The 26,635-nt window shown below is 51.5% G+C and overlaps 7 protein-coding genes across 7 annotated transcripts; 4 read left to right on the top strand and 3 right to left on the bottom strand.

The window, feature by feature from the left end:
• Positions 1–190: 190 nt before the first annotated feature.
• On the top strand, positions 191–3,927 carry CABS01_03165 (uncharacterized protein; the record flags this gene model as incomplete). The annotated part of the gene is made up of 6 exons (XM_060536542.1): positions 191–804; positions 873–966; positions 1,020–2,338; positions 2,772–2,872; positions 2,947–3,566; positions 3,646–3,927. Coding segments are annotated over 6 exons (3,030 nt in total), but the record flags the coding sequence as incomplete, so codon positions are not given.
• A 1,112-nt stretch (positions 3,928–5,039) lies between these two features.
• CABS01_03164 (uncharacterized protein) lies at positions 5,040–6,642 on the top strand (the record flags this gene model as incomplete). The annotated part of the gene is made up of 2 exons (XM_060536541.1): positions 5,040–6,353; positions 6,472–6,642. 2 exons carry the CDS (start codon positions 5,040–5,042, stop codon positions 6,640–6,642), a joined length of 1,485 nt encoding a protein of 494 aa, XP_060392460.1.
• Positions 6,643–8,118: 1,476 nt separating this feature from the next.
• Positions 8,119–9,349, bottom strand: CABS01_03163 (phosphopantetheinyl transferase; the record flags this gene model as incomplete). The annotated part of the gene is made up of 2 exons (XM_060536540.1): positions 8,119–8,970; positions 9,266–9,349. 2 exons carry the CDS (start codon positions 9,347–9,349, stop codon positions 8,119–8,121), a joined length of 936 nt encoding a protein of 311 aa, XP_060392459.1.
• A 3,794-nt stretch (positions 9,350–13,143) lies between these two features.
• On the bottom strand, positions 13,144–13,600 carry CABS01_03162 (uncharacterized protein; the record flags this gene model as incomplete). Its single annotated transcript, XM_060536539.1, has 2 exons — positions 13,144–13,511; positions 13,576–13,600. 2 exons carry the CDS (start codon positions 13,598–13,600, stop codon positions 13,144–13,146), a joined length of 393 nt encoding a protein of 130 aa, XP_060392458.1.
• Positions 13,601–14,603: 1,003 nt separating this feature from the next.
• Positions 14,604–16,758, top strand: CABS01_03161 (ab-hydrolase associated lipase region; the record flags this gene model as incomplete). Its single annotated transcript, XM_060536538.1, has 4 exons — positions 14,604–14,736; positions 14,799–14,894; positions 14,974–15,269; positions 15,325–16,758. The coding sequence occupies 4 exons, from the start codon at positions 14,604–14,606 to the stop codon at positions 16,756–16,758; spliced, it is 1,959 nt and encodes a 652-aa protein (XP_060392457.1).
• A 1,299-nt stretch (positions 16,759–18,057) lies between these two features.
• CABS01_03160 (RTA1 like protein) lies at positions 18,058–19,288 on the top strand (the record flags this gene model as incomplete). The annotated part of the gene is made up of 2 exons (XM_060536537.1): positions 18,058–18,624; positions 18,686–19,288. The coding sequence occupies 2 exons, from the start codon at positions 18,058–18,060 to the stop codon at positions 19,286–19,288; spliced, it is 1,170 nt and encodes a 389-aa protein (XP_060392456.1).
• Positions 19,289–20,335: 1,047 nt separating this feature from the next.
• Positions 20,336–24,066, bottom strand: CABS01_03159 (uncharacterized protein; the record flags this gene model as incomplete). Its single annotated transcript, XM_060536536.1, has 5 exons — positions 20,336–20,544; positions 20,635–20,896; positions 20,959–21,554; positions 21,609–23,339; positions 23,400–24,066. 5 exons carry the CDS (start codon positions 24,064–24,066, stop codon positions 20,336–20,338), a joined length of 3,465 nt encoding a protein of 1,154 aa, XP_060392455.1.
• Positions 24,067–26,635: the final 2,569 nt, after the last annotated feature.

Below are 26,635 nucleotides of genomic sequence, written 5' to 3'. Positions count from 1 at the left end.
GAGCAAAGGTTTGCATTAGCGGTATTTTGTAGTGTTTTGAGTTCTTTACGCCTCTGCCGTTTAACCGTTCTGGCTTTTGTCGAGTGTTTCTTGTCTATTTTCAGTACCAATCTTCGGTTCCTATCTATTTCTGGGCTTTCAAGATCATGTACATGATTACTTCTACATCGTGTAGATCGCCATAGCATATTTTTTCTCATTACCAGCGCACTGGGTTGCCATCTCTCGTGTATCTAACGACTGCACACAGGCTCGTTCTGTGTTGATAGTCGTAAAAGCCCCCTCCCACATGCCACCAAATCTTACGCCCGCGGGGCCAGACAATGACCGCGGACCACCCTCGGCCACATCACTTCGACACCAGGACGATGTCATAACGCCGGTCCGCGAGTCCCACGGTCTCATCAGCGACAAGGTAGGGAGGAGGTCTACTGAAAAAGCAGAAGGCCCTGATGAAGTTTCGGTCCACGATACGGGCTCAGAAAGGCGCCGAAGCGGACGACACAGCAGTGACAATGACACCAGCAACAGGAACAACCACAGATGGCGTGGCTACATGAAGAGAGACGGCAAGTTGAGGCCATTCAGGCTGCTGAAGGAGGACTTTGGCAACTTCAGACTGAGGTACCTCTCTGACTGGACCGTGTTCAATCAGCTTGTCCTGGCGAGCGCGGTGTACGTCTTTTTCACCAATATCTTGCCCGGCATCACGTTCGCGAGCGACTTGTATGTTTTGACTGGGGAGTCGTGGGGCACGATTGAGGTGGTGTTTAGTACTGGGCTTTGCGGCATCATCTTTGCCTTGTGAGTTATCTTGTTCGCCTGAGAGTTTCGTTACCCTGAGACATCATCGTCTAACACATTTTCCCCAGGTTCTCAGCTCAACCATTGACGATTCTTGGTGTTACGGGGCCGTTCTCAGTGTTGGCGGAGAACATTTACACACTATGCGAGAATTCATTCAAGGTGTATCATCTTTCAGAAGAATACAATGTGACCAGCAAACTAATTACGGACAGATCCCCTTCCTACCCTTCATGGCCTGGTCCCTGGTTCACTCGGGCTGGATGCACTTCCTCTTGGCCATCTTCAACGCCCATGACTACACCATGCAATACGTCACCGACTTCAGCGCCGACATCTTCTCCCTCCTCAACAGCGTGATCTACTTCCACAAGGCCATCAGGGAGCTCCAGCGCACCAAAGCAGCCGTCTCCCTCGCCGCCTTCCTCTACTCCATCATCGGCGCCGCGGGCACCTGTCTCCTCGCCATCGCCCTCTCGACGGCCGTGTCGTGGAAGCCGCTGTTCCACCGGTACATCCGCATGGGCCTGACCGAGTATGCCGCCGCCATCTCCATCGTCTTCTTCATCGGCATGCCGTACGTCGGCGACCTGGCGACCCTCGACCACAACAGGCTCGAGGTCTCAAAGTCGTTCCGGCCGTCATCACCGAGCCGCGAGTACTTTTTCGTCGAGTTCTGGAAACTTCCCGTCGGCTGGATCTTCATCGCCATCGTCCCCGGCATCATCATAACCGTCCTCTTCTACTTTGACCACGAGATCAGCAGCATTATCTGCACAGCCAAGAGGTACGGCACCCAGAAGCCCGGCGGGTACGCGTGGGACGTCATGCTCCTGGGCATCACGACAATCATGTGCGGCATCCTCGGCATCCCGCCCGCCAACGGCCTCCTTCCGCAGGCGCCGCTCCACTCCGAGTCGCTTATGTACACCGTCTACGAGGACCCGCCGCCCGTCGACGAAGAAGCCGAGGAGGAAGGGCCCGGCGAGGGCCCCCCCGCAAAACCCGTCCAGCGCGTCCACGAGCAGCGATACTCGGCCTTCCTCCAGGCGGCAGGTATCCTGCTCTTCGTCTCGCCGCCCTTTCAGCACGTGCTGGGTTTCACGCCGACTTCGGTCCTAGCGGGCCTCTTCATGTTTATGGGTTTCCAGTCGCTGTCTGTGAACCCGATCCTCACGAGGATCTGGCACCTTCTGACGCCCATTTCGGAGCTGCCTGCCTTGCCTCACGGCGCTAGTTGGATAGGGATTCATTGCTACACGATCGCGCAGATCGTGCTCACGGGCATCGTCTTTGGTGTCACGTTGACCGTTGCCGCACCCGGGTTTCCCATCATTATCATCATTCTGGTGCCCGTGCGGTTGTTCTTTATGAATAAGGTTTGGAGCCGGCAGACGTTACGGTACGTTGATGGATGGGCGACGCGGGAGGGAAAGCCGGAGGACGACGAGAATGATCGGCGCCGGGAGGGTTTGGTTGCGTCGAATGAGACATCTAGACGGGTTCCTGATGAGGAAAGGGGGTCCAAGACGGGGTGAGGGTTGGATTTTGTTCCTGGTGGTAGGCTAGCACCAATGGTGTACTTTACAACTGTCCCGCTCTCTGTTCATTTTGGTACCGGGACCTTGTATTTGTGTCGCATTGTGACATGAACGACACCCCAAAGCTCTGTACACATGCCAAATCTGTATGAACAGGTGGGGTTTCTTCTAATGGACAGCTACCCCCCACGCCAACATCCAGTGACCCCTCAAGCCACGTACCAATCCGACAACATCCAGTCCTTTTCAAATACAGGTTGAATGGTTGCACCGGGTGATGGTACCCGTCAGTGGCGGCATCCTCAGAGGCTGCAGAGTCGAGCGGGCAATGTGTGACCCCATTGGGACACCTCGGCACGGCTGTTCGATCACTCGATATGACAGGTGCCCTAATTTTTCTGCTGTGACAACTTCACCTTCTGTCAGACTTTTACACGATACCTCAGCTTCACCAACTATAAGGGCTGTCGGCACCATGTCTCTGTCCGTGGCAGGAAAATACGCAGTCATCACCGGCGCAGGATCAGGTCATCCCTCTCCTAACCCACTCCTCCGACATCAACGCTCCTCCCGGGACCACCGGTATACTAACACCTTACAGGCATAAACCTCGCCTTTGCAAGATTACTCCTGGAAAAGGGCTGCTCCGTCATAATAGGCGACCTCGCCCTCCGCCACGAAGCACAAAAGCTCCTAGAGCAATACCCTCACCCCCAACCCGGCAGTAACACCTCCAACAACAAAAACAACAGCGACCGCCCCTCAGCCCTCTTCCAAGAAACGAACGTCGCATCTTGGCCCTCCCTATCCCGTCTCTGGTCCAGCGCTCTCTCCTCCTTCCCCCAAATCGACATCGTTGTTCCCGGCGCGGGTCTCTTCGAACCAGCATGGAGCTCCTTCTGGCACCCTCCCAAGACAGGAACGAACCCGGACAGTGAATCAAGAGACGCGGCGGACGCGGAGCCGGGAACGTACGCCGTTCTGGACGTGAATCTGACGCATCCGATCCGGCTGAGCCAGCTTGCGATCGGGTACTGGACGCAGGAGGGGAAAGGGGGGTGTTTGGTGCACGTGAGTAGTATCGCGGGGCACGCGGCGGGGATCGGGTCGCCGTTGTATATTGCGAGCAAGCATGGCCTTCACGGCTTTGTGAGGTGTATGGCGGGGATGAGGGACCGGTTGGGAATTCGGTGTAGTGCTGTTGCGCCTGGGGCCGTGATGGTGAGTAGTATTCCATGTCAATGTCTACACTCTCATGTGCGGGTTGCTGAAATAGACTGTTGCTGACGAGAGGACACAGACTCCAATGTGGTCGGAGGACCCGGGAAAGAAGCACATGACGCAGGGCGAGGGCGTCGAGCTGTTCCTCGAGCCGGAGGAGGTTGCAAGGGGCATGCTTGAGTTGTGCGAGAATCCAGAGTACGGTAACGGGACGATTCTGGAGGTTTCCAAGGGGGCTACGCGCGTGGTTCCTTTATATCGGGCTGAGCCGCCTAGTGGTGTTGGTGTTGTCTTGCCCAGACTAGCTGAGAATGCGGAAAAGGTGTGGAAGAAGCTTGAGGGTCCTGGGTTGCGGATTTAGTCTGCCGCAGAGGGCTGGTAGCCAAGAGGTATAAATTCAACGTCAGTAGCCATCTGGCTCTTGCCAACTTTTTGCATAACTGCCACTGAAGAGGGTGAATCGAAGTTTCGGCCCCCGGGCTTTCCAGCATGGTTTTTTCCATCTCGCGTACCAAGGTGTTAGCAAATGACTGACTACTCAGACAAAAAGTACGGGGCGTCCTTGCCCGTTTATAGCCTGTTCTTCATCGAATATGCATGTGACACCTAGAAACGCACTGCGGCACTTATAGTCTAGTTCAAGCCCAGGGTATCGATACGTGAATTGCGATTCTGTATGACAGATCTCGTCCAGTCTCCCACGAATGAGTGGATTGACGCTACCAACGCATACTAGGATGATCACAACGAGGAGATCGAGGAAACCAACAACAAAGAGGTAAATATGGTGGGTGAAAGTCGCTCAGCAGCTGTGCAGTTAGTGTGATAAAACATCAGGATGGCCAGTCTAACATTACCTACCAATCCAGTCTGGCATTATCAACATCATCGCCGAATCAAACAACTCTTATAGCTGCTGCCCGCCGCCAGCCACCGACCTAGATCTTAGTTTTCTCAATGTTCAATAGAACAGAGCTCCCCAATGGCCAGAGACGAGGTTCAAGAAAGTCCAACACGACGAAACCGCGGCTACGCTTTTGGGTACCCTGGGAGCAACAGTCAACAGTATTTTTACCTTGGACAAAGTCGGCCTTGACCATTTGCTGCAACAGCCTGCTACCGACTTCGGAATTTTCTATGACATCTTCCCAGGAACGATTCTGGCCAGCCAGCGGCAGAAGTGTGAGTCCGCGACAGCGACCGGAGTGGATTCCGTGACATATCGCAACTACATCACTTAATCGAATTTCCCAATCGGGGAAGACGTAGATGACCATACCCCAAAATGACAGCTGCGCCTCGACGATTTGAGACATCGTCGAACGCCACATCCACTGCCTCCGCATTCCTGCCCGATCTTACGTCAGGAATTCAAAGCCTCATGTCCATTTCTGTTGTGTAATCAGTGTCTAGGTCGTCGAGTCTCGACTCTCCGGAACTCTATGAAGACCATGGTCCGATCAAGACATTGAGATGGAGACGACGATGCCGAGGCGGCCGCACCTTGAGCTATTCAATCCAGACTCTGCAATAACCAAAGGTGCCAGCTTTGTAGTATTCCAACAGTTTCCGATAGAAATTCGTCTTCTAATTTGGAAGCATGCGTTGCAGCGTCATCGGATGATACATATCATCCTTGAAAAAGGAACGGAGCAGAGACAAGAAGATGAACGCATTGTCGACGAAACGGATACTCTCATTAATAGTCTGGGTCGTCGAATTTCTGGGTACCACTATAAGGCCATCATCGAGACGCAACGGTCCCTGTTACCCGATCTCACGAGAGTGAACAGGGAAGCACGAGACGCCGTATCATCGTTCTATTCAACGCAACTACCATGCCGATTTAGACGTGACAAACATAGCGAAACAATATCCATCATCCGACTCAACCTGGACTGGGATTACCTCCGAGTCTCCCACGGAAAAGCCCACACTATCTTCTTCGACTTCATCCACGATCTCCGCGCTTACGACCCCAAAGGCCGCGGTCTCCAGCACCTAGTCGTAGAAGGATCCGACTACCGGACATCAACCCACAACCCATCGCCACTCAAGCACACCTTCGCCGAAGGCCCCTCCCTAGACGCCTTCAGAGCCACCGCCGCAAAAAATCTCAAAAGCCTCTGGTTCAAGTGCACACCGCGCGGCGCCCGCGCCCTCAACGTGCTGGACTGGAGGCGCGTCCACGTCTTCAACTACGGCGTCCCCGTGTTTCCCAACTTCACCTTCTTCGACGCACCGCTACCGGATCCAAGGGTCGGCATCGTGCGGGATCTCGAAAAGATTGGCGGGACCGTGTATGATCCGAGGGAAGGCCCCCTCGGCTGGCGGAAGCTTCTTCGTGATGCTGGCGTACGGCCTGAGGACGTGGCAAACAGAGGACAGAGCCGAGATCTGGACGTCCGTATCATGTACGCCTCGAGCGAGGAGGGTTCCATTCGCACCCGCGAGGATGCGGCGAGGGTCCTTCATGAAGAGGACTTTCGGTGGCTTGGGCTGCAATGGTGGTTTCACGGGTGGGACACTCCCGCGGCCGGAGGACGTGCCGGCGGCGAGAGACCGGCGGGATGTTTCTCGACGGCGTCGGGGCTGCAGGCTAAGCGGCCCGAGTTTGATGGGCCCGAGGTGTTGGCTGCGGCGCCGAGACCGGCGCTTGGGTTTTGGCTATTTCCTGTCGAGGCGTTTGGGGGCATTCCAGGAGTGGAGGAGGAGACGAGCAGCTGGTTGAAGGTGAAGTGGATATGGGATTTGAGTCCGCATCGGCCTGAACTGGCTCTGGTAGATGTATGTTGATGCTGGATCTTGGCGACTGATTTGGGGGTCGATTTGGTGTATGAGTGTTCGAGAAGACTGAGAATAAGAGACGCCAAGACACTCATGCGTTGTGAGTGACTCTATACAGTCGCTCATTGCTTGTGGATTCCAACTCAACCATACTTTACTTGCCAAACAAGGCGTTGACGAAGATGTCAGCGAGGTCGCTGACAACGGAATCGACGAATGTATCGATGAAGACATAGAAGAGATAATCAACGTAAGACATGGTGTAAAGACGTATAGCCACAGCCTGTAGTGGTTCTTGACCTTGACGAAATAAACGAGGTAACGAAGATGTGATGCGTGTATGAGTGGGTGTTGGAATGTGGTATACATCAGTGACTCGAGGCGGCGGCATCATTCTTGATGTCAGCGAGGAGGGTATCTCCGATACCATTTTCGCAAGCGATCGTTACCTTGAGGGACGGTGCAAGTTCGGCTGGGTACACCCAACCTTACAAGGTGGTGTCGCACCCAACTTCGCCATTTATAGGGCCAATCCGTAGTCATGAGCAATGCAGGAGTCGGGGCAATGGCAGATACCAAGGAGAACGAGGAGAAGGTCCCACTCATCACTGCGTCCAATGGTGATCGCTTGGATAATGGTCAGGATGTCTCCCACCACAAGGCGCATGATGCCGTACTCGTGCACGATCGTCGTTTGGTTGTCGGCTAATCGAATGACATTGGCTCTTGCATCTCTCCTCGGGGGATGCGATGTCTCTCAACGAACGTGAGATTGATGACATCTACGGTTGAACCGCCGTCCAAGAGGATGCTCGAGATGCGTACATTCTCAATGATTCACGGTTGAAGCCACAGCGCCAGTTGCGAACCTCGATACCTAAAGGGTGAAAAAGAACTGCCTAATTTATGTTTTCTGCCGTCACCTTGTGGTCTTCTCATTGAGGTATTCGTCTTAGAGGAACAACGAATACGTTTAGAGTCGAAGACGACGTTAACAGCGACAAAGGGAGATTTCCTTTAGGATCTAGCCATATGGGCCTAAGAATACATCAAGAGAGAGAGAGAGAGAGAGAGAGAGAGAGAGAGAGAGAGAGAGAGAGAGAGAGAGAGCAAACCAAGGTTCCTGCAACTCCAAGAGACATTTAGAGACCCATCAGGGTTCATATCCCGAGGGGAGTGAATGCAAAACTTGCCTACGATTGTGAATGCACGATGGTCTCAACACTGCTTTTACACTTGGTTCTGTGATGGTGGGGTGCAGGTAGATTAGTACTTATGCTTACAGAACAACAAATGAGCTGTATGAATATAATCTCTGGTGAACCGAGGTTCTAGGAAGATATCTGAATCTCTCATGTTCATGCTGAACGAAGTGCGTGTCTGTGATCATTGTTGTGCAGAACGAATGTCTGCGTTGTTTTTAAACGTCAACCCTGTGATCGACGGTGTGGGCGGATGGGAAGAAGACTGTCTTGGAAAAGCAACGGTCGCTCAATACGACACACAACGAATTGAAATTGGAAACTGATTCAAAGAATTCTAAGAGAGCTTGAACCTATCCGATTACAGGCAGACTCCAATCCGCTCCGTCAGAAGAAGGGGAGAAAGACAGATAGCCTAGATACGAGTCATTAAAGGTCTCCTAAGAATCAATCAAGTTTGAGATCACTCATAGCCAGTGCTATCATATGCAAAGCCGTCAACCTCTATCATGAGACAGATCTACAAACATCTGTATAAGACCAAATATACAGGCAAGTATGAATTATTGGTGCTCCTCTCCGAAAGCGAGCACCTCGTCTATATCCAGCATCTTGTACGGCCCCAGCTCGAAGGCCAATCCATCCTCCTTGTGCTCCGGCGTCCGGACAGCAGAGCAAGTCATGTAATCCGGACCCAGAGCTCTCAGGGACACGTTCGCATCCTCCACCTTGGCCCCCTTGAACACAATTTCATGATCCGCGACCGCCTCGCTCTCGGCACCAAAACTCTCCGCAGGCGTCGGCGGCCGGAACTTTTTGAACTGCAAATCCCCCAGCCAGGGCGCGAGGAGCGCCTCGCCCGTCATCTTGACGTACGCCTCCCGCAGACACCATAGCGCGTAAAAGCACCGCAGCTTGAAGTCGGCCGCGTCCTCGAGCGAGGCGCCCGGTTTCAACCCTGGTGGGATCGCCGCCAGGACCTGCCACTTGAGGAAGTTGGCCTCGATGGGCGAGAGCACGTCGGCGTGGACGTCGACGAACTTGGGCCAGCCCTCCTTGGTCAGCATACCATGGTCCCTGGTGCGGCGTTCCGAGGTGCATACGATGTCGACGCCCACGTCGACGGGGCCCCTCGCGGTGACATCGTAGCCGTGGACCGCGAACATGGCGACCAGCCCTGCCTGATGGCTCACGTTGAAGCTCAGCGGGCTGGTGCCGTCAGCAGTGCGAAAGATGGGTTTGGTGCGCTCGTCGCGGATGGCAGTGGCATCGTGCCAGGGGACGCCGCAGAAGCGACTGATGGCGTAACGTTTCAGGAGGTGCGAACCCAGAGACAGCTTCGCGTCGCGAACGTGGTAGTACTTTAGCACGGCTTTACGCTCATCGGCGCTGAGGAGTGCGAAAGCTCGGGATGCCTAATCAGCGGGTTCAGTTTCGTGTCAGTTTGTTTCTCAGTTTCTTTTTTTCCTTCTGTCTTCCACTATGAAGGTCCCCATTGTTCCAGGAGTAAATGACATGCAGGGGGCAGGGGAGCTTCGAAATTCGAAGTTGCTGTTGCATAGAAAAGGGAGGGAGGGGCGACGACTTGGGATGAGCAGTTTTGGAATGGTTCGCCGGGACATGTTTGAATAATACAGAGCCGCGAAACGGGCATGGGGCAACGGGCAAACGGCAATGCAGATTCGATCAAGAACGGGGTGCAGTACGTACGGCTTGTTCGAGTTGCTTCGTTTCAGTGGCTTCCGGCCATAGATGCCGTGTATCCAGGATCCACTGTATGATAGTCGGGGCCATCTTGATGGGTGGTTTCCCTCAGTTTCTGGGTGTTTCGAGGATGCTTGTCGGACTTGGAAACACTGGTTGGTTTCTCGCAGTGCCGTAATGCCCGTCTGTTTGCTTCCTCTGTTGACGCAACCTGCAGCCTCGACGAAGGTTTACCCGAGGCAGGATGAATTGCTCGAAGAGTCGGCAGCACGATTTCAGCCTGCTCTGTCTTTGGCGTTGGTGTTCTGCCCAAATTCCAGACCCGGCTTTGTCGTCGGAAGGAGGGATGAAATGTGCCTGCCAAGAAACCCTGAATAAGGTTAAAGATTGGCAACAAGCTGAAGTTGCGTCTTTTGACACGCTATCTGCCCCGCCGTTGCCGGTTGAGAAGTTGACAAGACGACAAGGACGCCGAGACGAGCGTCGTGGGTAAGACTGTAAGCAATTGGACGACAGGGGTTCGGTGAGGTAAGGTAAGCGGAGTGACGATGCAAAGCCGCAAGCGAGTAAGACTTCGGTAGATAGAGTGAGGTAAGCTTGATTGCGTGGTGCTCTTGGCAGACGGGCAGCCCGGCGACGTATGAGGGTGACGGATCGACGATTTGCAGAATCAGGTTTCAGACATCAGGCCATCGAGTTCTTGGGAGAATTTGCGAGTCGCTCGTAGTTTCACCGAGGGGTTTGGACCGTTGATGGACGAGGGTGAGATTGTCACAGGTTTCCGTGGGTTTTAGTCCTTGGAGTGGGAAAGGGAAGGGGTGGGCAGGTTGAGACGTTTCCACGTCCCCTTCAAGCTGGAAACTGCCCGGGGGGGTTGGAGGGGCACCAAGGAGGGGCCAAAGTGCCCGCAGCCCACCTATCCGTAGGGACGTGGCCCAGTGGAGGTGAGCACCGCCCAAGGTGAGGTACCTCCGAGCCCCGGAACAAGGCGGACCAACGCTCGCTAGCGCCCTTTTCCCTGGTGGAGGGGTGTCACGGCTGCAGATCACACCGAATGCGCGGCTTGACCCCTCCACCTTTACCGCCCCAAACCTTTTCTCAACTTCAACTCCACCTTTTTATCACATTGGATATCAAATTGACGTGACTTACACTGTCTCACGCTCGCTATAAAGCAGTCTTCGTCCGTCCTTCATCTCTACCGGTCTTTTCCTCTCCTTTTCTCTTCAGCGCAATTCTACCCTCGTTCACAGAATTCGCCACGTAGCCGAGTCTCTTCAGCCAAACTCATCCAAAGATTCCTGCGTTTCTTCTTTCCACATCGTCTCAACTCGCCTCCCTTGTTCCGCCGCCATGACCGCCAACCAAGCCACGATCACAAGCCTACAGTCATGCTGCGACGTCGAGCAGGCCAGGAGTGCACCTTTCTTCCTTTGTTCCGCTGGCCAGGTCGTCTCCCTTCTAGGTGAGACTTGATCTCGGAAGCGTAGAGCAAACTTTTTTTTCAATCGATTTTCCTGTGTACGCGGTAATGGGACGCCAGCCGAAGTCCAGTCGAGAACCGAATTCTTCAAAACAACTCTTTTTACAACAACCCGCTGGGAGGCATCCGCATGGGCCTGAAGCGTCGATGAATCCGTCCGAAAGAGTCCACGCGCCGGGGATAACGTGCGGCACAACTATGAACACCCCGGCGCGGCTGGCCGCGGATGACGAGAGTCCGCTGGAGAGAGCCGCGTGAGCCTGAAGCGACGGCGCTTTTTCTTTATTTTCTTCCCTTCTCGCTCGATCCTACACGTCCCCTGCCTGCCTCACCTGGGCTTGGTCTCTTCGTCGAGATAGAGAACAGGGCTGAGAAGGTTGGTGGGCTTCCGTCCTGACTCGCCTGGCCTGGTCTCTCCGTGAGATAAGGACGGGCTAGAGAAGGAGGAGAGTGACAGAGCGGGAAGGGGGCGCCAACCTTTTCTTTTTCTTATTTTTTTTTCATGTCAGCCCATCATAACGCCGAGAGTTGGGCAAGCCCGCTGAAGCGCTCGGGATGGGCCCGCGTCGTTAAGTCCGTCTTTACACGGGAGTGATTTGGCGCGGGTCCGAAATTGCGTGGAGGGTCCCTTGCAAAGTCTGGACCTTTTCGTTGGTGCGAGGGATTATGGTGCTCTTGTGAGAGTATCGACCAACCAGACTGGAACGATTTAATGGAGATGATCTGTGGAGAGGGGATAATCCGGGGCACGGGGCTGTGGAGATGAATTCACACGATTAATGGGGCCGTAATATGACGGATATATGGAGGAAGCTCTCGACGATCAGATGCGAGATCCGATGGGGTACGGAAGGATTAATTTCTAAGGGCAACCGAACTAGCCTGATAATATAATCTTAATTCATCGCACCTGCTGTCTTCTCAACAAGGGTCCCGTTCCGTGATCATTTGACTGTAGATAAAATGTAGAGTCAACTGTCCTTGCTGAAGTAGATGTGCCTCCAATTCTTGCATACGTAACAAGATTTCTTGATGACTGTGTCAAAGGCGATTTCAATTGAACTGTCCAAGCCCAACCCTATATTGCCAATGATATCTTCTTCCGTAACCAAGTTTCAGAAGTTACAGTATACGTGAAAGAGAAAGTAGACTCGGTCAGCTTCGCCTGATAAGTACTTCCGTCCATACTGAAGATGATTCCAAGGGATGGGCGCTGCGTAGTCCTAGGCACCTTTGTGTTATTGAGAAAAGAGCCCACGCCTACATGTTTCGTGATAGGAGTTTATGGTTGTAGCCATATTAGTACACATTGAACTGCGCTGAGGCACGTAAACTGAGTTTGCAAAGCGTGAGCCTCTCCAAGTACCGATGGTCAGATTAACGGCATATATCTAAGTGATTCATTCATGAGTGAGCCGAGAGGGTGGTAAAATGACCTGCCCCGAATATACACATGATGGAATACATGGGAAGCCCATATATACCCCTTCAAGTCCATTCCTATCACCAGCACAGCAGGCGCCTTCCTAGGTCGGTTGGTCAGGTCAAACTGGCTGGGTGGTGGAGTGGTTCATGGTCAACAATTAAAATCGCCAACCAGCCTACTCGACGACAGGCTTAGCGCATACGAGTATCACGAGTTCGAATCCCGAAATGAGCACTATTAAATTTCCCAGCATGAGCACCAAGAGATGTAGCCCCCAGTTCAGCACCGGGAGGGGTGAACTCTTTTTTTCGTTCTCTCTATTTCTGAGACTTCCCTGAGACCCGGCTGCCTTGCCCACGTACTAAGGGAAACCGGTCTGTTAGCGGTGATGCCGACGATGTATCTCTCATGCCGAGCGAAGAGGGGCTGATACTAAGATCTGGGCCATGCTATGGGTAAGACTTGACACAGCATTCACTCATCGGAAGTTTGGGCTGAGTCTCCCTGACCCTCTCATTGGTTGAAGCAGCGAAGTTCAGAAGATAACACAGTCCCAGGGTGAGTCGCACCGATGAGATGGTACGGGTTTGCTCGGAATGCTTGCGACTGTACTGCTGATTATGTCCCGTAGTATTAGATTCATCTTTCATCATAATCAGATGCTCTAGTTTCCAATCTTCTTAGTGGAGAAGTTCTATGGCCGTGCGAATCTTACAATTCCTTTCGAATACATGAGCATGCTTTACCTCGTGGTTCGTCGTGTGAGGACCCAAGAAGATGCAGCTCGGGCCTGTCCTAAACAGGGCCATCGTTTTTGTATGTTTTGAGAACGCCATGACGCCTCCCTATGCCTCGCTCTTCAGATCATACACATAGTTTGTACAAGTATTGTATCCCACAACCGCGCCTGTCAGCGGTCACCCTCCTTTCCCCCTCTTATTGACTCTTCTTTTTGCCTCTCTTGCCCTTGGCAAATCACTTCTTCTGCGCGGCCTCCTGCTCCTTGCGGTACTGCTCGTTCTCGACCTCGCGCCAGTCCCTAGGCGCGGGTTCGTTGCCGTCTGTCTCGCCCCTGCCGCCGGCAAAGGCCGGTCGTCCGGCGTAGAGCTGGTAGCCCTTGCCGCTCTCGGCGTCGTTCATGGTCTTGTAGTTGACGGGCATGTTGCCGCGGAAGCGCTTGCGCATGTCAACCATGCCGCGCTTGCACTCGCCGAAACCCTTTTTCAGCTGCTGGCACTTTGTGGGGAGGCCCTCGACGAGGGGCGATCGGAGGCAGTCGGAGGCGCTGTTGCGCTGGACCATGACGCACTCGGATTCCTGGAGGCATTGCGCGAGAGCCTCGCCTGGGGAAAAGGGTCAGTATGCCGTCTAGTCGCGGAATGAGTGGGAGGATAAGGGAGAGCGTACGCAGTTCTTTGCAAGAGCTAGGCATGGTGATGGTGGTTTGGCATTCCCTCGGTACCTTAGAGACGAGTACACGGAAGTGGTGCGACTATTTGGGAGCTGTCGCTTGTCGGAGCTTCAAGTTTGCGATGAGCGGTCCCCCGGGCCCCGGGGAAGAAGGGAAAAAAACATGATAGCTGTGATTGGCCAAAGTGGGAAGGATAAGACCCACCTTTGTGCAGCGGTGTGCTGCAAGGTGCGAGAGTCGCAGAGGCAAGAGCAGGGCCGCTAGAGTTGGATGTCCCTGCAGTCCTTCAATAAGAAAACCCCACTTTGGGGGAGCAAGTTGGCAAGGATGCGGGCTCCTCCGTCCAACCGCGTGCTCACACGCCAGCGTCCCTGCCACTGACACACTGTCAGATCTGTTGATTGGAATGATTTGGGGAGCACAAGAGGGGCCAAGGAGGCCCAAGGAGTCGTGGCGCCGCGTGGGAGAAGTCGGGAAGGTGTGCTGTGACCTTGGACCTGGACCTTTTTGGGAGCTTCCCGCCCAGATGGGATGCCTTCCATCCTCACATGTGACATCACTTACCTCACCTTAGGTACCTTAGGTTCGTTCACCTTGCACATCTTCTTCCCTCTGGAAACCTCAGACTTCCCACACACTGCGGACCACTCACTTCCAGATTCGTTCCGCTGACACACATTCTTGCGTCCAGCCATTGCCAGTCGAGAAACTACGCAGTAGTCAAATCACTTAAGCTTTTTGTCGTCTGCGCATTCAGCGATAATGGCTTGAAATCCCCTTGCAACCTTTTCTTCTTCTTTCTCTCTTAGACATACTCGTTCCTGCCGCGCCACGGCTTCTACGTTAGATTAATCTCGTTCCAATTGCGCAACCACCATGGCTATCCCTTTCATTGGGCGATTGAACATGTAAGAGATGCCTTCTGCCTGTATTTGCGGTTTTATCGTCCTTCCTTTCTCTCCCTTTCCTCCTTTTTCCTGGCCTTTCCCCTCGTTCCCTCGCTCGAGCTCGAGCTCCCTCTCCAATGCAGCGCAACTCGCGAATAAGACTTGGCCTGGCACTAACGGCATTGCGCAGCGTCGAATATGTAGCTCTAGTGGGGTCCTTCCTGCTTGTCGGGCTCGAGGCTATCATCCGTGTCCTTACCTTGGCTCTGCGTACGAAATGCGCCTCCCTCCGAGCGGTGGCGTCCAAGCTAGCTAATCCGGTTTCCCTACAGCTTCGCCGCTCATCTCGCTCTTTTATAGAGCTTCCCGTCGCTTATTTAACCGATATTCGACTCCGGAGCAGAAGCGCGCCGAGCAAAAAAAGAAATGTTCGTCTCTCGTCTGGCGGCTGTTCCAACCTACATTTGTGTGGTTCACATTGCGCTAACCGTTGGTGATGCCGCGCAGCCATCTCCACTTCCGTGCGAGACGCCTCCGACTTTGTGGATCTTTGCCGCCTGTACGGATATGAAGCTGAAGAGCATGTCCTCCAGACCAAGGATGGGTACCTGCTCGGTCTGCACCGCCTGGCATGGAAGAAGGGCGAGGAGGAACAAAAGATCAACAGCGGACCGGGAAGTCTGAAGAAGAAGGTCTTGTATCTACACCATGGACTGCTCATGAACTCCGAGGTGTGGGTCTGCTTGACCGATGAGCAGCGATGTCTTCCTTTTGTGCTCGTCGAGAAGGGCTATGATGTTTGGGTCGGTGCTTCGCCTTGTGATAACTTGAGCGCGCCTTTGCTGACTATCCGTGTAGTTTGGCAACAACCGTGGCAACAAGTACTCCAAGAAGTCGGTGCATCACTCGCCCAAGTCGACTGATTTTTGGAACTTTTCCATCGACGAATTCGCCTTCCACGATATCCCGGACAGCATCTCGTACATCCTGGAGACAACTTCGCAGGAGAGCTTGTCGTACATTGGCTTCTCTCAGGGAACCGCCCAGGCCTTTGCTACCCTTGCTATCCATCCCAAGCTCAACCAGCAGGTCAATGTCTTCATTGCCTTGGCCCCGGCCATGTCGCCAGCAGGTCTTTCCAACGGAATCGTCGACGCTCTGATCAAAGCCTCACCTCAGGTTCTGTTCCTTCTCTTCGGCCGTCGATCCATCCTCAGCTCCGCCACCATGTGGCAGTCCATTCTTTACCCGCCCATCTTTGTTAGAGTCATCGATATGGGTCTTTCCTTTTTGTTCAATTGGCAGACGAAAAACATCACACTCAGCCAAAAGCTTGCGGCGTACCCTCATCTGTACTCCTTCACCAGCACAAAGAGTGTGGTTCACTGGTTCCAGATCATCCGGAACAAGTCGTTCCAAATGTACGATGACGATGTCCACCAACCTATGTCGATAAGCTCTTCTAGCAAGTACACCAAGGTCGCCAAATACCCCACACGGAACATCAAGACGCCTATCGTTCTTGTTTACGGTGGTAGCGATTCGTTAGTCGACATCAAAGTGATGCTCAAGGAGCTCCCAACCCAGACAATAGCCACAGAGATCCCTCATTATGAGCACCTCGACTTCTTATGGGGTAAAGACAACAATGTTCAGGTGTTCCCTCACGTTTTCGATGCTCTCGACAGTTTCACCGATGCCCAACATACCAAGGAGGAATACGACCGCTACCAGCTGGCAAGACAAGAGAGTCTTATGGGCTCCGGGAACGCATACAAGAGACACGCTTATAGAGATAGCGATGTTTCTGGCGATGTCTCTGCCAGCGAAGCCTCCAATACTGTGGATGAGGGCCGAAACGGCAACGGTATCGAGACTGTGGAGAGACCGACTTCCCAAAACAAGACCCGTGACCGTCCTTCTGGGATCCCTTCCCCGTATAACACCACCCGCCTGCGTACTCCATACTCCCAAGTTGCAGCCGACGACGAGTCGCCGTCACCCTCTCCAGATAGGCCATCCAGCCGCGCGGCCGAAGGCGAAGAGCGACCGGACAGCTCGTTGAGCCATCGCGAGTCTCCAACGTCCAAGCTCAAGGGCATCGGCGTTCGGCGCGGAAGCGGAGGCAGCCACCTGAGCCTGGATAGTATGCGCGAGGGACGGGGTATCAGTCTCGGAACGAGTAAGGCCTTGGGCGGCGTGGTCACAAAGAACCCCATTGATCCCAAGGGGCTTCCTGACGAGAGCAAGACCGGTGGGAAAAAGAAGAAGCGCGTGACGGTTGCGCCATAGGCCTTGAATGCCAAGGGCTTCGGAGGTGTAGGATATGGATTGGACCAAGGCGGCAAAACAGCACATCTTTCGTAGTGTAATCTATTCACTAGACTCGTCCTGATTGAGCTAGACGGCGAACTGATTCCCGGTGCTTCACTTGTCTCTAGCATTTCTGAGGCCCTTCCACCACGCCTGTACCCAATAAGTGAAGACGTGCATTTCAATAATTGAATAAAGTGTCAAAGCTCTCCTGCTCATCGTTTGATGCAACCTCTGCACGTGTTCATCGATCGGGAGCTCCCCCTCACCTGGCAAAAGTATATCTGTGTTGCGGGCCGATAGGACAAGTTACCTTGTGGATTGCGGAGAGCTATGTAGAAAATTAGATTAAGCTCGAGACTAGGAGAGTTTGGACGAACACCCTTGTAGCCTTGCCGCCCTGTTACTGGAAGTGATTTGAAGATTAAGCATGAATGCCTTCGATTTACCCAGGCTGTTCACACGGATGCAAATATGGTGAAAAGAACGGCATCTGTTATGGCACCTCTGGGATGATTTGAACAGACCCAGTTCCAGGTCGGCGGCAAGTCCCATGCTTGATAGAAGATTCTCGAGACAATCTTCCACTTGATGGGAGTGTAGGAATACCCCGGAGAACTGTTTTCAGCCCGAATCAATACGGATTCAATTATTCGGGACGCCACGAACTGTCATAGATGACGGAGCTACCTAAAGCACTATGATGAGCGAATTATCCAATATGCAGTGTGCTTTTGCCTGCTCGACCTCACAGGCATTTCATTTCTATCCCCCCGACTTTTAAGTCTTTCCCCTGCATGGCGAGCCGCGCCATGTGTAAGTGTCTAGACCCCAAACGTTGTCAAAGTCGAACGAGATGATACCGAAAGGGTTCCTCATATGTCGGGGGATGAGCCGGGTAGAAGTGATGAGGACATTGAACGGGGAGCGTTTACCCCGTATCAAGTGCAATGTTGCCCTTGACCTAACTACGAGGTCAATTGCTCCCAAGATGAGCTCAATCATGATTTCTGTCTCCCCACGAATAATTTTGGTCCCGTCTACCCTGAGGGGTTGGAGGTATATCATACCTCCAGGCTCTTTCCCTCTTCTTTCTCGATATGTTTTCTCTCTCGGAGAGTTTTGCCATCATTCCCCTTGTCTTCTTCTGCCATTGAAAAGACATTGAAGCCCCCTCCGGCCCATTGCCCCTTTCCCATTCCCCCTCCTTGTCCATCCACCTCATCCATCTCCCCGTTCATCACACACCGCGAGCACCGCGGCCAACCCCAGCCCAAGATGGACTACGACAAAATGATGAAAATCGTCCAAGACGCCCACAAAGATCCCTCAACCATCGACCCAGACCGCATCCTGAACCACATCTTCGCCTCCACGGGCTACAGCGTAGAAAATCCCCCTCCCGAAGCCGTCATCAAACAGCTCAAAATCGACTTTGCACCCTGGCTCCCCGCCTTCTGCTTCCTCAAGCCCGACCTCGAGTACTGCCAGGAAGGCGTCATCTCCTTCTACTCGTACCGCGTCTCCCTGGCTGCAAACGTCGTCTTTCTCGTCCTGTTTTTCCTGTCGTTTTGCGGGTTCGCGTATACCATGTACCGCACGCGCCGGGCGAACCTGTTTAGCGTCGCCATGATGCTGGGGATCGTGTCCGAGATGATTGGATACTCGGGACGCATCTTCAGCTGGAAGAACCAGTGGAACGAGAATCCTTTCTTGGTGCAGGTTTGCTGTTTGACTGTCGGTCCGGCGTTCCTCGCCGCGGGCATCTATCTCTGTCTGCGGCGGATCGTCACAGCGTTTGGGCCCAAGAACTCGAGGATCCCGCCGAAATGGTACACCAGGATCGTAAGGAACTCTCTTTATCAAGACACTGAGAGAGAGAGAGAGAGGAAGCTAACAAACCCAGTTCATCCCCTGCGACCTAATCTCCCTCGCCCTCCAAGCCGTAGGCGGCGCCCTCGCCTCCGTCGCCTCCAAACGCGACCTCCCCACCGCAAAAGGCGACGCCGTCATGATCGCAGGCCTCGCCTTCCAAGTCTTTACCATGTTCGCCTTCATGCTCGTCGCCGCCGACTTCGCCCTGCGCACCTACCGCGCCTCCCGCCACGCCCACCTCCCCAACCTCTCCTGCGCCCTCGACAACCACCCGGACATGGTCCGCCTCCGCCGCTCCTCGCGCTTCAAGGGCTTCCTGGGCGCCCTCGTGGTGTCCACCGTTTGCATCTTCATCCGCTGCGTCTTTCGCGTCATTGAGCTCAGCGGCGGGTGGACGGGCCCCCTGATGGCGCGCCAGGATCTTTTCATCGCGTTTGAGGGCGTCATGATTGTCGTTTCCGTCGTGGGGTTGAATTTCTTTCATCCTGCGCTGTGTGGTTCGCAGTTGTTTAAGCCGCCGGCTGATCGTACTGCTGGCGTGCCAAACAGGCGTAGGAGGATCATTTCGGGACCGAGGTTGGTCAACTTTGATTCATATGAAAAGAGCAATGGGAGCTCCATCGAGACTGCTTAATGGGTTGGGCCTTTGCCAAGCTTTCCAAATGCCCTTGTATCTTTTCTCTCAAAAAGCATGTAAGCATGTAATACTGTTCCAGACGCTTCCCCCATGCTTCAAGCGTCAGTAGTATAGATCGACTGCTTACCCCTTTTATCGCTTCTGTTTTCTTTTGCTGGAAAAGCTCAGTATCGTGGGTGGATGGTTTCCTTCTTCTTCTTTTTCTTCTTCTTCTTCTTCTCTCTTACGATTCTTCGCTCCTCCTTTCTTCTTCTCTCTACTTGCTCTTTTTCTTTCTTTCTTTTCTTTCTCTCTCTTCTTCTGTTCAACCTGTCTTGGTAGTAAATACTACCTACATATCTGGGAGTAGGTGGCTTTTTGGGCGGGGTACGAGAGTTTAATGAAGGGTTCAATTAGAAGTGGCATGCAGAGTTTGGGGTCGTCAGTACGTAGTTTGAAAACGACTGTATTTCCGTTAGAAATAAAATCTAGTTGTACTTCACGTACCGAAGCAAAGTCCCTTTTTGTTGTGTTCTCAACAATGACATATCGGCGCATCATCATCACATAAAGTAGCCATCTGAGCAAGAGATGAAGACAATGGAGTTTGATTTGAATACGTACGACCCAGTTCGGGCCACCTGAACAGCTCTTTCGAGGTGATAGCAAGCAACTCAAAGGCTTTGCTAAACCTCAGTAGTCTCAACTCAAAACATGGGAGTGATCTCAACCACTCTTTTCCAACACTATTTTTTTTTCTTGCCTACTTGCCGTTTTCCATTGTACCTGTGCCTCACTCCTGATTGCCTCAGGCCGAATCATTTCTGAAAATAACGCAAGGAGGGGGTATCTCGCAAACGCCGCCCAAGACTCATTTCAGCTGGCCAAAAGGGCCTCTGCTGAGAGGTATGCGGTGGGTATGTGTTTAAAGACCAAGGGAAGGAAACAAAATCTTCTGATGCCAAAGGAAAGGGAAGGAAATGAGCCAATACTCAAAGAGTCCAATCGATGTGGACATGGGGAGATACAGACGAAGCTTCATCAAGCTCGTGTCTCTTCCGCCATTCAGATCGAAACATTGCCAAGAGGCAAGATCTTTGACGGGTCGCCATTGAAGCGGTTGCGGTAATCGACTATGCCCTTTGCAATGCTGGGGAAGTCCTTGATGTTCTGGGATCTCATCTCTTGCAACAATTTGCGCAAGCCATCGTTGAACTGCGTCTTCTCGGGTCCTTCAAGGGTCGTGCCACCCAACTGGAGGAGAATCTGGTCGTCTAAAGCGCGGAGGAGCGACCGTCAGCGCCCGACATGCCTCGAGGACACGCAACGTGGTTATTAGTCCTTGCGGGGTGAAGGCGACCTACCCGGCAGCTTCATGGACTCGAAATGCTGGAAGATGCAGTCAGCACCCCGAGGGCAGTCCCGGCTGGCTAGCTGGTCTGGACAGATGGGTAGGTTCGGATCAATCCTGTTGCTGTAGGTGAGGGACCGAAGCCCGCCAGGGACGGTTTCAGCAAACTTGGGATGGTATCGGTAAGCACGGAAATACTGCAGTGGACTCTCGTAAGGGGTGAAGCGTTCTCCAGACGATGATGCCTCATCAGTGCTCTGTGTAGCAAGCGGGACCTAGCAACCAAGTTAGTAACCGAAGCGCTTCCTTGGCGCAAAATGAATTGTACTTCTCTCACGGCGTTGACACCCTGCTCAGGGGTCGACTCATTGACTCCCAACGAGATCTGCTCGGGAATCTGTGAGGCTCTGGCACTCGTTTGCTGTGAGTCAGTGTCACTGTTGACAAGCGAAACAGCGCTATCTGCTGCGACTGGGCTGATGGACGGAGACTTCGCGGCAGCTGCCGGAACAACATTCTCAGCGGGCTCGTAGTCGTCTTCAGGCTCTTGCTCGGAGGAGCTAGAGTCATCGGACTCGGCCATGGCAACATCGGAGGCATCATCACTAGTGATTGGCTGCGACTCATCATCATCACCCACAGTCTCAGGGTTGCTGGGAGTCTCATGAAGCGCAGGCATGGGGGTCTCTGTGGAAGGTGGGGCTTGCGAAGGGCTCGCTGCGGCTTTACCAGTGACCGCATTTTCGACATCATCTGCCGTGTTGCGAATGTCCTTGTCGTGACCCATTGAAGGAGACTTGCTATGACGCACGCTTGCAGCATTAGATTGTTCAGCCACTTTGCTGGAACTCTGCTCAGCGTCTGCGGCAGCAGGCAAAGGAGTCGGCATCTCGGACTGAGGGCCTGTGGATGTTGTAGGGATAACGGGATCGACTTTGTTTAGTTAATAATCAACCTAATTCAATCTTTTTCAAAATGAGGACTTACCTGAGTTGCTTTTCAACTGGTTCTGAGGCTCAGACGACTCATTCGAGTCCTGGTCGAGCTGTTCCATCTCCTGCGTCAAATTCTGCTTCTCAGTCTCCTCTTCCTGAATCTCTTGCTCTAGACGAGACATTTGAATCTGCAGAAGGCGGAGTTTGCTCTTCTTCGTCTGAAGTCTGTTCTCGAGAAGCGGAAGATTGGTGCTAACAGTCCGGAGCCTCTGAGAACGGCTAGATTCTCCTTGCATGCGATTGTCCGATGGCTTGGGCAAGCGCAGTGAACTGCTGGGCTCGGCAATCGCGGGCGACTGCTGGCCGTTAGGCGGATCAGATACATGGGAATCACCCATTGACTGGACTCTGCGCATGCTTGGCTTGCCGCCATCCGAATCAAGAGCAGTATCCGGCGTCTGGCCCGCCGACTTCTGGCTAAGCGACTTATCACCCATGGCAGCCTTGAGCTTGGCGCGAGCCTCGGCCAAGGCAATCTTGCGCTTCATGGCCTCGATCTGCTTATCCATGACATCGATATGAGCTTGCTTTGGCTGGCCTACAGCGCCGGACTGAGGAGTAGTTATGTTGCTTGGAGCAGGGCTCGAAAGCTGGCGTTGAGGGAGACCGTTGGATAGGGGCGGAAAGTCGCGGAAAGACGCCGGTCTAACAGAGGGCGTGTCTTGCTGAGTGCTTGACGGCTCGTCTGTGGGAGACCCAATCTCCATCTCAACATCCTCGTCATCGGACCCGTCACTAACATCAATGACAAACCGAGTGTCTTGCTGAGTATGACCGAATGGGCGTTTATGGGCATAAGTATTGGCCACGAAGTCGGATGCGACAGGTCTTTTGCGCTGGTTGAGGAGAGGCGCAGGCTGTGGAGCAGATGTGAAAAGACCAGGAATGGCCGAAGCTGGAGCAGTCTGACGATCAGCTGATGGTTGCAGGGCGTTGGGCCGAGCAAGTTGATTTGCAGCAGGCGCCACAACCGGCACGTTGGCAATTGCTGATTGAGGTCTGCGAGGAGGTTCAACTGGGGAAGGTTCCTTTGATTGAGAGGATTGCAAAGAGCCTTTGCGCTCCGCTGCCTTTTGAGCACGGGCTTCACGGGATTTCTGCAGAGCATCCTTCTTCTGTTGTTGGACGAGTTCCTTATCGTTCGGCGTACCAGCTTGTGCGCCAGTGGTGGTGGATGAAGATGCTGCTGCCTTTGCACCCTTTGCAGCCAACAGGCGAGCAATTCGATCCTTTCTCTCTTCTCCAGCCGACTTCACTGCTGAAGGTGATGACTGTTGCTGAGCCGGGAGCTTCGGGGGCAGCGCTGCACCTGCCGTTCTGGCCTGTTGAGAGGCAGACTGACCAGAGGCATACGAGAGCCCGGGCAGGGGCATGGCAGTGGAAAGGCCTGGGATGGAGAACTGACTGGGCGCTTTGGTATCCAGCTTCAAGTCAGTCAAAAGGTTGTCGACAATGGTTTTGTCAATGCCCTCATCGACAAAGTCCTGGCGGCGGACACCCAGAGGCCAGAGGTTCCCAATAGCAGACCGAGCCCTCTGCCGAGCTTCCTCGACCGCATTCTTGCCTTGTTGCTGACCGGCACCCGTTGCGAGAGGCTGAATGAACTGTCCACTAGAAGCATGCAGCTGCGAGGTGGAAGCGCCGTTTTGATTGTTGGACGCTGTGCGAGGGTGAACTTCGTGAGGAGACAAATGAGGGGAGTATGATCCGGAATGCTCTCGATCTGCTGAGTGTTAGCTCTAAATCGACAAAAGTCTTCATCTCAAAAATAAGGAATACGCACCATCACCACCGGCCATTGCAGGACGCTTCATCCCGCCATCTCTTGAACCACCATAGGAGCTGGGATTGGGATACACGGCGCTGGTCTTGCCATTGCGCGCATTTGCAGTTACGGCATTCGGAACGTTCTGGCGTTGCTGGCGTGAGCTCGCCTCCGGAAGGATCTCCTGAGGCTCGTACACGTCATCAAGTTCGCCGTCAGAAAGCTCGCCTTCCTCGGCATCGTTGGAGGTTTGCTTCGTAGATCGCTTCGGCGCGGTAGGAGGGAGAGCGCCGGAGGCGACGGGGGCCTTGGGCTTCGGGGTCTGGTCGGAGTGATAGTACTGCGATGCTGGGATGAGGTTGGGACCCTCTCTCGGGGGCTGCCAGTGATGCTGGAGAGGTGGCTGCTGCTCCTGCGACTGCTGGGGTTGCTGCCAACCAAAGCTCTGAGGAAGCTGGGGAAGCTGAGGGAGATGGCCGTAGCCGCCAAGGCCAGGAATCATGTTTTGATTATGCTCGTAGGAGGTCTGCGAGTGCATGACACCATCATAGGTGTTTTCGGTGTGCTGAGGGTATTGAGCGAAAGGCGGCGCAATCGGATAGGAGTAGGGCTGCTGCTGCGGCTGCTGTTGAACAGGCGGCTGGCCTGGGTACGGCGGGTACCCGAAAGGGTAGTAATTGTTCATGGCGAGTACCGGCGACTGTGACTGCTGGACCTCCTACCTTGTGAAATGTGACAAAGAGGTACAGGTACTCGACCGTTCAAAGAGAGAGTTCAGCCCAAAATCAAGAGGCAGGGAGTGGTGGCGGGTAAGTATGTGGTCGCGATGGTACTTCTGATTGCCAGTCCTTTCAACAAATGTGGAGGAAGGTTGCCTCTAGCTTGGTGCGCTAGAATGTGGAAGGTGCAAGCTGGAAAAATCTGGGTGAGCCGAGTCGGTGGGCAAGGGCGAAAGGAGCATGGCAATTCGCATTCGCGGTGGAGAGAGGGAGACGGGGGTGGTGTTGGTGGGAGGTCAGGGTTGGCAAGTGTGGTGTTGAAAATGACTTGCTCTGCCTCGCGCCACCAGGAGGGAGAATTTCACGGCGCGAAAAAAGCTCTCGTCGGAAAAATAAATCGTCATGCACTTACTCCGTACAGCGGTCAGCAGTGGGCGGTGGGCGCGTAGCAGCGGCTATCCGAATCTCCGAATTGGGATTGATTTTTTGGGAAAAGAGCAAATCTGCCGGATGAAAGCGACGCAAAAAAAAAGCGACGCAAAAAAAAAGCGACGCAAAAAAAAGCTCGTAATGCTCTGTCTGGATTGAGCCGTTGCGTCACAGAACGATGCGACTGTGAGCGAGCTTTGGAACGTTGATGTCTTTGAAAGGTTCAAGTAGCCGCAAAGTGCGACTGCGACTGCGACTGCGACGGACGGAGGTTGGGGCGGGTGGACGGCTCTCGGGCAGTTCTCGAATTTCGAGTCTTTCCGGGCGGGATTACTGGGGCAAAAGTGGCAGGCACGGAAGGGCAGCTCAGCGTGGGCAGGCAGGTCCAAACAACCTACCAGCAGGGTTGGAAATTAGTCTAGTCTAGTCTAGTACGGCCTGGACTAATACTAGGCTAGTTTAGTACGGCCTGGACTAATACTAGGCTAGTTTAGTACGGCCTGGACTAATACTATACTAGACTAGTATTAGTATACTAATTAGTATATAATAAAAAGTTACTATTTTTAGAAATTTTTTTAATTTATATTTTAAATAAGATTTTTATTATTATTTTTAAATACTGAACTTATATTTAGAAATATTTTTTTATAAAGTTATTATTATAGATACTTATATTAAAACATCCTAAGATTAATAAATTGTTTTTCAAACCTAATTTAAAACGTTTAAATATATTTAATAAAATTATTAAATATATATTAATATAACTAGTATTTATTACTTAAGTTTTAATAATATATTAATCATATTTTAGTTTTATTTATTAAATATAATAACGTTTTAAATAATAAAATATCTAATTAGCTAAATAATAAGCTTATATTATTTTTATATTTAATATTAGTATATATAAAAATAAATAAGATTTTATTAAAGTTTTTTATTTTAATTTTAAGTCGAGTTAAGTAATATATATAAGAAAAAAACTTTATAATTATTATTAATTAAGCGTTTAGTATAGTAGTTTAAAACCTACTTTATATTTAAATATAATAGATTCGGGATATAGCTAGTAATAGGACGTTAATAACTTAGTAACTAGTATATAGTTCGTATTATAAAAAAACTTTTTAAAAAATAAAGCCCTTATAAAGGACTCTATAAGCTTTAGTTTTATAATATACTTATATTTATATTATAATCTCGCTAGTTAAGTACTTATAACCTAATTTTTTATAATTTTAAAACTTTTATTTTTATAAAATAATTAGTATAAGTAATAATAAATTACGGAAACGAATAGAACGTTAATAAAATAATACTTAGTTATTAGTAAAGAGCCGTTAATATTAACGAGTTATAATTATTTAGAGTTAATTATTTAATTTTATTTTATCTAAGGGAACGAGCTTATTATAAGGTAAGTCCTATTTAAATACTAGTATTTATAAAAAAGCTAGATAAAAAAAATAATTAGGATAAATTACTCTTATGGGCTAGTTACTTTATTAATACTCTAAGGACCCTATTTATTATAAACGGGGCGTTTATTAATAACTAATTATTAAATATACGAGGTTAAGGTACGTATAAAAGCGCGAATAATACTAAAATAGCTAGTTTAATAAACCCTATAAGCCTAATAATAACCTATTTTTATAAAATAATAAAAATAATAATTAAAAATCGAAACTAAAAATAGTATTAATACGAGGAGCTTATTTAATAGCTTACTAAGCGGCTAATAATATATTTAAATTAATGAGAATATAAAAAGCCTCCTTTTTATAATTATAAACTAATTAAAAAAGAGTCTACGAGTACCTAAATAATAAACTAAATTATTATTATAAAAGTAAGTAATAAGCTTTATATAAAAAGTATTATAAAATAATATATTAAATAGGCCCTATTTAAAATATCCCTATTATTATAAATATAATAATATAATTATAAAAAGAGCTTCTAAAATCCCCTCTCTTAAAATAACTTCTTAATATTTATTTATTAATAATACGTAAACCCCGAGACTTAAGAACGGGAATATTATAAAAAGCTAAGGATAAAAAGGCTAAAAAAGGGCTAGACCCCTACTTATTTCCT

This window comes from Colletotrichum abscissum, assembly GCF_030869225.1.
Source record: "Colletotrichum abscissum strain IMI 504890 chromosome Unknown Scaffold_6.1, whole genome shotgun sequence".
NCBI classification, from domain to species: domain Eukaryota; kingdom Fungi; phylum Ascomycota; class Sordariomycetes; order Glomerellales; family Glomerellaceae; genus Colletotrichum; species Colletotrichum abscissum.
Note: the sequence above shows the minus strand (reverse complement) of the source record. Positions and strands in the feature narration are given on the sequence as shown.